Source organism: Bactrocera tryoni, chromosome 1, assembly GCF_016617805.1.
Source record: "Bactrocera tryoni isolate S06 chromosome 1, CSIRO_BtryS06_freeze2, whole genome shotgun sequence".
In the NCBI taxonomy this organism is placed as follows: Eukaryota; Metazoa; Arthropoda; class Insecta; order Diptera; family Tephritidae; genus Bactrocera; species Bactrocera tryoni.
Genome location: NC_052499.1, coordinates 34015803 through 34027215, shown reverse-complemented (window position 1 = coordinate 34027215; position 11413 = coordinate 34015803). Strand labels below are relative to the sequence as shown.

The following is an 11413-nucleotide window of genomic DNA, read 5'->3' as shown; positions in this document are numbered from 1 at the left end:
CAATTAGCATTTCAAATGAGTGTTTAAGGTCATTTTTCGGAATGCTCTTGAGAATATCGGTCGTCGCCTTTTGGATAGCTGAAATGTCCTGAAACCAGTATCCTTTCATGGGCAAATGAAGTTTTCCAACTAGGTAAAAATCACAGGGTGCCAGATCAGGTGAGTAGGGTGAGTGATGAATGGTTAATATGGAGTTTTTTGTCAAAAAATCAATGACAAGCGTCGACCGATGACACGGCGCATTAGCGTGCAACAGGCGCCAGGACCCTGCCTCACGGTATTGTGGTCGAGCACGACGAATGCGTGACAAAAGACGCTTCATAATACCAAGGTAAAACACATCATTAATCGTTTGGCCAGGTGGGACGAACTGTCGGTGTACAATACCCTCGGAATCGTAAAAACTAATCAGCATTGTCTTTATTTTTGACTTCTGAAGACGACCGACTTCTGATCCTCACGGAGGTCCTCACGACCTTCTTGGAATCGCTTTAAGCACTCATGCACATTACTACGGGCTAGGCACTGATCACCATAAACTTTTTTCGTCATTTGAAAAGTTTCAGTAAACGTTTTCCCAAATTTAAAATAAAATTTAATATTTGGTCTTTGCATTTTACGACCGATGACCAAAAGCTGCTGTCACTTTTTGATCGATAACATCGATTGTAGTTATCCAATTGTCTTAAAATTTTTACGAAATGTCAACAAGAGATCAAACTTTTTATTTCATATACCCACCAATAGGTGGCGCCACCAGAAACTGTTGTATTTAAAAAGTTCTGTTTCTTTTGCTACAGACCTTGTATATGGTTGTGTAACAATGCGATTCATTTGTTTACTTTACTAATTCAGTTTTCATTTTTGATTAGGAGCTTTAAGTATTATACAGTTACAAATCCTAATGTTCTGTTAGTTGTCTAACCGGCGATCTATTTACCTCATTCCAAAAAAATTATCTGTTTCATTCGAACACTTATAATTACTAATTTTACGTGCATCATGAACGATAAGTGAGTAGCCAAACACGAAATGTGTTATTTGAAATTTGAGCCTTAACTAAGTAAATGTGTTTCCGTAAAAAATATGTTTTCGGTTTTGTAAATGATTTTCCATAAGTTAGGTAACTCACTCGAAATTTCTAACGTGAGCCTTTGTCCTTGGTATTTGGCAAAAATAGATACTGGTATTTATATTATAAGAGATCATAAAAGATGATTTCAGTTAATTTTTAAAATACAAAGAATACATTAAATAAACCATCATTTTCTGACAGAGGAGGTCCTTCATTGCCGGAACGTAAATGATATAACACAATTAAAAGTTGTTTTCAAGTAAAAATTGTCTTCCTTATTAAAAATTTAAAAGAACAGCTGACTTATACGATAATTGCGATAGAACTATCATTTAACCTATGTTGCGAATTTTCCACTTTGCCACTATTTACTATATTATATTAGTGACTGCGAAACCGTATACGGGGTTTAAATAAGTGAAACACATATATGAGCTCTGCCACTCACAGCACTTGTGTTCAATTCCACGCTCAAAAAATGTTTGCTCAGAAACAAAATCAAAGTAACTTTGAAAGAGTTTATTTGCATTACCAAATATATTATTATATCTATAAGCCATTTATCAAATTGACCTTAGTTTACTTCACAGATTGGATGATTGTATAGATGAGAATGTACATTTAAAACCATCTAAAATTACTTTCTTGGTTATGTAAAAATAATGATACGCGCAAATGTCTGAATTGGAAGATAGAGTTAGAATAAGATAGGCGTCATTGTGATGGCTACGTCAATGTTCTTGCCAGTTGGACCCCACTGACGCCAAATATTCCAACGGCGCCATCAACATTCATCTTGCACTCACCGGAAATACTAAGTCAGTAGTCAGTGAGTGCTTGCCAATGTATGCACACTTGCATTTACTCACGTTCATATATAGACCAAGAGTACGCATGTTTGTGCAATGTATTTATTAGAATTGCACAAATTTTATACATCGCTAGCAATGCAGTTGAGAAGAAAGTTCCGTCAAAACTGTTTTACAATATTTCACAGTTTTTCTTTTCAACTTCCATTTCGAACTTCCTTTTTGAGTTCGTTGTCATTTTATTGTATATTTTATTTGAGTAAATATTGTTGCCTGTGATATTGCTTTTTGTTGTACTTTTCATGATTTTCTCTTTTTTAAGTACAATTTTACACAGATATTACAGAAAGAGTTTTTCTTTTTATTTGTATCAAAGGAGCGTTTCCTTACCTTATGATTTTCCAAGTGGACCGATACTCGGTCCTTACTCTTCATCAATTTGTGAATTGCTTGTAAAATAATTCCTTTAGATTTTTATTACCATGTTTCTATTGCATATTATGTTTCTGTTAAAAGTGAATAAAATCTATACTAGTCAAGTTCTTAAAATTAGTGAACTTTTTGCACAATATTTGACAACTTGATAAGCAATAAAACTCTTACATTTTAGTGAAAGGTCCGTAATACAGTTTTGATTAGCTTTGTCGACAAGAATTTATAATTAGCTTTTATGAAATATTTATTTTGATTTTTCCTCTCACACGGTTGTGGAAAAAACTTATGTAAACTTCTTTAATGACTTTTCTCTAAACCAATTTGTTTCAAGCCTTACAGAGAAATTTTAAATGACGTTGATGTGCAAGTAGTAATAATATTTAAAAATATATATATAATACATATGTATATACATATGTATATATTAAACGAAACAAATTCGCATTTTAGCAATGATTAACAAATAATACAACTAAATTCATCCAAGGTTGAAGTACAGTCAAATAAAGTAAATTACTTTGGTATAACCGATAGACCTAACAAAATAACCTGATACATACATAGAATTATAGAAATATGTGTAATATTTATCAAGCAACTTCCGGTTTGTGTATGAACTTGATAAGCATATTTAGCAAATTCCATTTCCATTTTACCCCTGAAGCTATGCAAAGGATTGCATTGTGTTATCACTTTTAAAACTCCAAGCAAAGTGCACAACCAGTTAATTTACTAAAGGCAGAGAACGTATCTGGTAGACGGAGAACGTTTATCATAGTGAAAGTTCACGTTTTAGATATCGTAACTTTTCGCAGGGGTACTCGGCAGAGATGAGGGAGTTTCACCACAGACAAATTTTAATCGTGTTTCACCAGATTTTGCAGGAGGGGACTCGAAAATAGCGGAATAGAGCATTTTCGGTGTTAAATGAGAAATATAATGCTAATTTCAATGTAAAGAAATGTACGCCTACAGATTCGTTTATCTTCTATGCGCAGCCGACTCGACATATAATTTATAGATGATCGGTATATATTTGGGATCAAAGCATATACTTAGTATGTACATAAGTATGTACATATGTATGTATATTAAAATTTACCTACATATGTATTTCATGATGACTCCATAAATTATTACCCAAATAATTAATATAAGTTTAAGGTAATTAGTTTTAAATTTATACATTTACATTAAAAGTTTTGATATCATCTTAAAAGATCTAGCGGTCGCACATGTGCTCATACAGAGAATGTATAAACATAGAGAAGGTGCAGGTTCGATGTCGAACATTTTATAGGATTATAGAACGGAATTCACCTCACAACCACAGTATTCACGCTGTGAAATGTTAACATTTTTAACAGTTCTCCACATACTCAAACAGAGAATATGAAGAGAAATAATATACATATGTACGGCATATGATGCCAAAGCATGTACGCGCAATCAAGGAATATTGAAGAAAAATAAGTTCTTTGATATTCCATTTTTAACAGCGAAAAATTTGTACAAATACAGCTCTCTCACATACTCAAGAATATGAAGAGACATAATTATGTATGCATGCTCCTTATGATACCCCCAACAACAGCATTGTGATATTTTCATTCTTGTTACATGTTTATACATTCTCTGGCCACAGACAACCAATGGCGAAGCCAACGTTTTTTGCTTTCATGTCAAAGAGTCAATGTGCCGAAGGGCCGACGCGACGACAAAGCATCACAACATTGTGTTGTTGGTAGAAAATCCGAGCTGTGCGGAAAAAAATAAGCGAACGATCACCGATCGTCGGTGCTTCACTTGCTGCTCTAACAGCTTTGCCCACAAATCACCGTAAATATGGATGTTTATGTATGAGCTTGTATACATATCGACGCTAATTTTTATGAGCCTCGGAAAAATATTTTAGAACTAGCTAATCAACAAGAACTATGTAGCTACTTTTTTCTGTGTTTTGCGAGTTTGCGGGGTTGTGAGCCGAGGTGCATGCTGCTTGGATCCCCTCTGTCGTCTCAAACAAAAAAAAAAAGTCCGGGGGATGCCGGCTTTGGTTAGGTAGCTGTTCACAAATTCATGGTGTACGATGCCTTTGACGTCAAAAAAGACAATGAGCATTCTTTTCACTTTGGACTTGCCCATTCTTCCCTTTTTTGGGCGAGGAGACGCCGGCGTGTGACACTCGGAAGATTGCTTCTTTGTGTCGGGATCATACTCAAAGATCCATGACTCATCACCTGTGATTACGTTATTAAAAATTGGGGATCACTTTTACACATGTTCAAATTTTCTTGGCACACTTCCACTTGCCGTAATTTCTGCTCTAACGAACGCTGCATTTTCCGCATGCACCATTCATAGAAACACTTCGCGCGGATATGTTTGTCCTGACTCTCCAGTCGGCGCGCACGCTCCGAAGTACAGTCGCGGCGAAAGAAAATTAGTCCTATTACTTTGCGAACAAACCCTGTATGTATATATCAAACAAAGGAAATAATTAAAAATATAGGTCTTATTTTCACATTAACTACAAATATTGCTTTGAAATGGTATGCCAATACAAATGTATTCAATTGAACCTGTATTCATAAATATTCAAAAAACGAATTCATATGAATACACGTGTTTGCATATAACAGGGACAGATCCCCCCATGGATCAGCGCCTGGCATATAGACGTACATAAGCAAAAAAAAAAGATAAAATACTTCTGTAATAACAATAAACTATACATATGTAGTTCTGAGCATTAGTTTTATTCAATGGTCAGCTCTGTTGAGGCGCATCTGTTAAAATTTCTCCTTCCGAGTAGGCAGTGGTGATACTCCCTCATCTTGTCCAAAAAACCTTCTCTATGATATAAGTTCTCTGTTTATGTTGTACGTTCTCTGCCTTCTCTATCATATACGTTCTCTGATGACAAATTATATAAGTTGGTAACAGCTTGGTTGCCACTTTTATATCTGTTTTACAGGTTTGCTGGGTTGTCACTTTTCCCTTCCATAAGAAACATCAGAAAGTTGTTCAATTTAGACCTTTCAGCTTTTACCATCGTCGCGAAAAGCCGCTTGTAGGCAAAGGAATGCGCGGGGAGCCTGCTTTTATGAATGAAGCTAGTTTTGCATATTGAAAGTGTGCTTGCGTTCATGAATGAGAATATTGTTGTTGCGTGATTTACTATAAAGCTGGGCTTCGGCTATTTGGCTTCCATATTGGCTTGTACGGCTGCTTATGCTATTTGACTTGATTGCTGTTTTTGTAGAACTATGTTTGTAGTTTTTGCATGTGTATTTACATATGTACGCAGATATATGCATATGTACATAAGTAGGTTTGTGCATGCTTTATTTTTGTGACATTTATTTTATATTGAAATTGTGTTATATTGGAAGTAAGCGTGGTTGTAGTCCGATTTCACTGCGACATATAATTATGAGAACAATGCTACCAACTAAATTTAGTCGAAATCGGTCAGCCGAGGTCCGAGTTCTGTGATTTCACCAAAAAGTGGACGCCCATCGTCCAATTTTCACACCGGCTCCCATAAAACCCTCTCATACCAACTAGGAGGTTAAATTTAATATCTCTCTCGTAATTAGTTATTATTTTAAGTGGTCAGTAGGGTAATCTTTTTTCAAAATTTTTTTTTCATTTTTTGTTCCCTTATACCCTTAGAATTAATGTAGAAACCCACTTTACCATTGGAAGGTTTCGAAAAAGGCCCAAGAATAATAATACCGCTCGACGTTCCTAGCCCTCGGCGGGCACACCGCAAACTTTAAACTCGTTTTTCTCAAAACACACTTTCTTAAATTGGCGGACATGATTTCGGTCGAACTACTCAACCGATTTGCTTAATTATTTTTTATATGTTCACAAAACGCCTTGCTATCATTTCATAAATTTTATAATTTATTGACAATAAAAACCACGAGGAAAAATAAAAAAAAAACGTTAATTACTTTTTTATTTATCAACATTTTTTCATGATAATAGTAGGCACGATAACCTTTACGTACTTTTTAAGAATAAATTGGGTTTTTGTGTTTCAGATGATCCAAACATAAGAAATCGTGTCCGCCAATGAAAAAACGCAAAAATTCCGAAAAAATTTGTTTATACACTCCACTATATACCTCATGATATGTGTTAAAAGTTCTATCGTAGAATAAAAATTTCTATAAAGAAAAAAATGTCTCAAAAACGGGCCAGATTACTATACTGACCCCTTAAAGCTCTTTTAGTGATTTTGAACAGTACCGTTAGATGAGCTGTGAGCGAGGATATATTTCGATTTAATCCATTTTCACTCTGTCGGTAGGAGTTCTCATAAAATTTGGTCGTTGTAGCTTTAGTAGCTTAGAAGATATATATATATGTATATATATATATATTCCCGTAGTTCCTAGGTGGAACATAGGCCCTCAATAAACAACTTATAATTCATTTTATTTACAGCTATAAATTTAATTTCTTTCCAAGAATAACCACTTCCCTGTGCTTCTGCTTCGACTTCCCGTCTCCAGGTGTTGGCTGGTCTCCCGCGTCTTCGGCTTCCTTGCGGATTCCAATCTAGCGCTGTTCTGCTAATGTCATCGTGAGGCTTTCGTAGAGTGTGGCCGATCTATTTCCATTTACGACGTCGAATTTCGATACGGACCGGTAGCTGTTTGGTTACGGTCCAGAGATTAGTATTGCTAATAACGTTAGGCCAGAATATCCGCAACATTTTTTGAAGGCATCGATTAAAAAAGGATTACAGCGATTGTAAAACATTCGCTGCAATATTCCACGTCTCGCAGCCATATAATACAACGGATTTCACGCTTGAATCAAATATTTTTAGCTTCGTACGTATGGATATATGTGTTGATCTCCAGACTTTATCCAACATTCCGAAGGCAGCGCGACCTTTGGATATACGGTTTCGTATATCGGCTGTTGAACCACCGATATGTTGCTACCTAAATAGCAGAACTCGTCGACTTCCTCGAGACATGTTCCAGCAATCTGTAGGTTTGGCGTTTCGGTTGTGTTGATGCGCATGAATTTTGTCTTCGCTATATTAATTTTAAGTCCAGTTTGTGCGGCGAGATCACTAACAGCTTCTAGTTTCAAGGAAATGTGCGAATATTTATGGGACAACAGACAGATATCATCCGCATTATCCAAATCTTCAAAGCTACCGCTTAAACCCCAAGATATTCCTCTATTAGTCGCACACGCTTGACGCATCACCAAATCCAATACCAAATTGAATAAAAGGGGAGAGCACGCACCCCTGCCTGACACCAGTCCTGACTTGGATTCCGCTACTTAAAATATTTCTACACCTTAGTCGACAACTAGCTCCTGAGTACAGCTGTTTTATTAGGTTAATTAATAGGCTCTCCAAATCGCATCATATTTGAGAGTGTCAAACGCTTTCTCAAAATCGATAAAGCAAATGTAGAGAGGAGTTCGCTACTCTACAGACTGCTCTACAATCACTCGTAAGGTGTTGATGTGATCGACACATGAGCAATGGGGTCTGAAACCAGCTTGTTCTTTACGTAGCCCATGCATCAGCGAATAAGATAACCTTTTGTGAATTATATGCGTTATTATTTTATTCACCATACTTAGTAGTGTTATTCCTCTCCAATTTTTACATTCCGATAAATTTCCCTTCTTCGGAAGAAGAGTAATAACACCTTCTTTCAACTCGTCTGGTATCTTTTCTGAGGCCCAAATATCTTTGAGTAGAGGAAACAGTATCCGCGCAGTCGTCTGAGGATCAGCTTTTAGGAGTTCTGGGTTGATGTTATCCGGCCCAGGAGTTTTGTTGTTCTTTAATGCTCTGATAGCTGTCATTATCTCCGTCTCATTCGGGTACGAGGTGTGAATGTCACGTCTTGGTATGTAACGTTGGCAACCGCATGACTGAATAGCTTCCGACGAAGTTGGTGAGAGCAATTTTTCATAATAACGCTCCCAGTTGGTAGTCTGCTTATCTTTGGCCGTTGTCAGTTTGCCATCTTCATCTTTTAGCGGTTTGGCGGTTTTGAATGTTGCGTTTGTCAGTTGTCGTATCGTTTAATACAGGTCAAGTGTGCGGTACGTTTCCGCGGCTTCCTGCGCTTTTCTAGCTAAATTGTCACTCCAGATTCGTTTATCCGTTCTCGCCCTTTTCTTTATCAGCTTGTCGGTTTTGCTGTAGGTGTGCTGTGGTGCCGCCTTGGCGGATCTCGTCTTAGCGGAATTTAATTGATTTTTTATTTCTCTACGTTCGTTTATTAACCTCCATGTGGAGTCTGAGATCCAGGATTTTCGTTTATATGCTTTGAATCCAATACAATATTCCGCTGCTTTTAGGAAAGTTTGTTTTATACTTTTCCAGTCGCTAGTTAGAGTGTATTCTGTTTCGCCAGATGCATTTAGCGATTCGATAAACCTTGCGCAGGTGGATGCATCTTTCAGCTTCTCTACGTGAAATTTTTTCTGTATCTTCTTTTTCAAGTCGCTAACTGCCGCAACTTCGAGTCTGACTGACGCAATTAGGAGATGATGGTCAATATCAGCTCCACGTTTGTCCATAAGGGAACCGCGCCATTTACGACTTATTGCTATGTGATCAATCTGATTTTCAGTCATTCGATCTGGAGATGTCCAAGTTATTTTGTGGACACGTTTATGGTTGAATAGTGTTTCACCTATCACAAGATTAAAATTTGCGCAAATTTCGGTGAACATCTCGCCATTCTCAGTCTTTATGCCTAACCCGTGTCGGCCCATCGTCGCCTCTAACCCCTTATTGTGATGACCAACTTGGGCATTCATATCACCCATTAAGATGACTATGTCACCCTTATTGATTTCACTCATTACTTTTGTGAGGCAACTATAAAAGGCTTCCTTAACTTCCACTTCTGCTACATTCGTTGGAGCATAACTTTGTACTACAGACATGTTTCTAGCTCCTGTGCGCAGCCTCACTGAGATGATTTTATCCGAGTGAGCTTTCCATTCTATAAGCGCCGCAGAGGCTGACTTAGAAAGAAGAAATCCGACGCCATTCTCTCTTCTTTGAGTGGGCTTGTTTCCAGAGAAAATGAATTTTTCGCCAGAGGTTGTTGTAACTTCGGCCCATCTAACCTCGCAAAGACCAAGAAGAATGAGTTTGTAGCGGTTAAGTTCTTTACAAAGTTGCGGTAGCTTAGTTGGTTCTAGCAATGAATGTACATTCGAGGTTCCTATTCGTAATCCATTTTTCATGCTGAAGGTCGTCATCAATTTATCATTCTTAATCTTATCTTTGTTTATTTCGGTTTCGGTAATTAGCCTTCTGCATCCGAGCCTAGCTCCGGGGCTGCCGGTTTTGCCTCTAGGCAGGCAATGGTGTGGGAATTTCCTCCTCGCGTGGAACACGCTCATCTCGTGCGAGTTGCCTAGAAATATTTTTACTTTCTTCTCGACCTTTCCTATAATATACGTTCTCTACATTTAACATGTCATATTACACTGTGATAGTTTTTTTCAAAAAAAAAAAAAAGACAAGACCAACTTCGACGGTTTCCCCCTATTTCGGGTCCTACTAATCGAACTGCATCATTACTTTTTTGAGTTACAATCATGGTTTCATACAAAATTTTTTGTTGAAGTTTTTCATCAAAGTGGCCCATTGTAAGAGAAAGGCACATTTTTCTTCGGTCTCTAACTTTTTTAATGTTGACTTTTTTGATAAACTTTCTTTGGCAAAGCTTCTCAGAATAAGTCCGTCTTTAAGTTCTTAGATGACTGTAAACCCCAAAATCAATGTTTTTTAGGTCCTTATAGCCAATATGTCGAAAAAACTGAAATTTAATCCATTTTTTTTAATTTTTTTTCCCTCACGTTTCGTCAATATTTTAATTTACCCTTTGATACTTATACATTAAGTGACATCTTGTAATAGTAAGAAACTTAAGCAAAGACAACGTTCTGAGCAAACTAACCATTAGAAAAAAAACTTAACAAACTTTAAGCATAGATTGCAGTTGTTAATTTGACTTTGACTTCGCGGAAAGAACATTGTTTTAGTGCCTTGTATATTAAGAAAATAAATTAAAATGAATAAGTGTCCAATTGGCCTATCGTTGTTCTGCTACGTATGTGGAAAATTTACAAGCCCTCGGAGTAGACGCAAAATATCTTCGGGAACTGCCGGCATCTACGAGAAATGTTTGTTTGTTGTTTTTTTGTTTTGTTTTGTTTTTTTACAGTCATCTAAGAACTTAAAGACGGATTTATTCTGAGAAGCTTTGCCGAAGAAAGTTTATCAAAAAAGTCAACATTAAAAAAGTTAGAGACCAAAGAAAAATGTGCCTTTCTCTTACAATGGGCCACTTTGATGAAAAACTTCAACAAAAAATTTTGTATGAAACCGTGATTGTAACTCAAAAAAGTAATGATGCAGTTCGATTCGTAGGACCTGAAATAGGGGGAAACCGTCGAATTTGGTCTTGTCTTTTTTTTTGACTATCACAGTGTTATTATTAAATGCTCTTTGGGTTTCATTAAGGTACCTCACATACCATCACCAATCTATATGAAGTGAAGTCAAAGATGGCACACTTCAAAGGTATTCATGCACAGTTCTATCCCGATACATCAATGGCTTTATTTGTTACCGAACGTGAAAGAATCAAATGGAATTACAAATTGTGTTATATGGGAAGTAGGCCAATTTTTGTGAAAAGTTGTGGCGCAGCAGTGGGCCGATTACGCCCATCTACAATACCAAACTTCTTTGGTGCCAAGAAACATGTCCACCAAGTTGCAACAAGATGTCTTAAGTTTTATTAAATTTGCAGCTTGCACATACGGACGGACTGACGGACAGAAGACATCCTAATCATTAATATATAACTCTTTACCATTGGTTTTAGGGGATACGTACAACCGTTAGGTGAATAAAACTATTACACTCTGTTACAAGATTTTGCAAGAGTATACAAATTTTCTTTTATGAAGTTGGATATCGGATCAGTTTTCGGTCAGTTTGAATGACAGCTGTATAATAAAATGATCCGTGAACATTTACTATGCTAAATTTCGCGAAAATAATTCGTAA

At 36.7% G+C, this 11413-nt stretch overlaps 1 protein-coding gene across 1 annotated transcript; it reads right to left on the bottom strand.

The window, feature by feature from the left end:
* Nucleotides 1-8397: 8397 nt before the first annotated feature.
* On the bottom strand, nucleotides 8398-9270 carry LOC120766763 (craniofacial development protein 2-like). Its single transcript, XM_040092441.1, has one exon. The coding sequence runs from the start codon at nucleotides 9268-9270 to the stop codon at nucleotides 8398-8400; it is 873 nt and encodes a 290-aa protein (XP_039948375.1).
* Between the last annotated feature and the right edge of the window lie 2143 nt (nucleotides 9271-11413).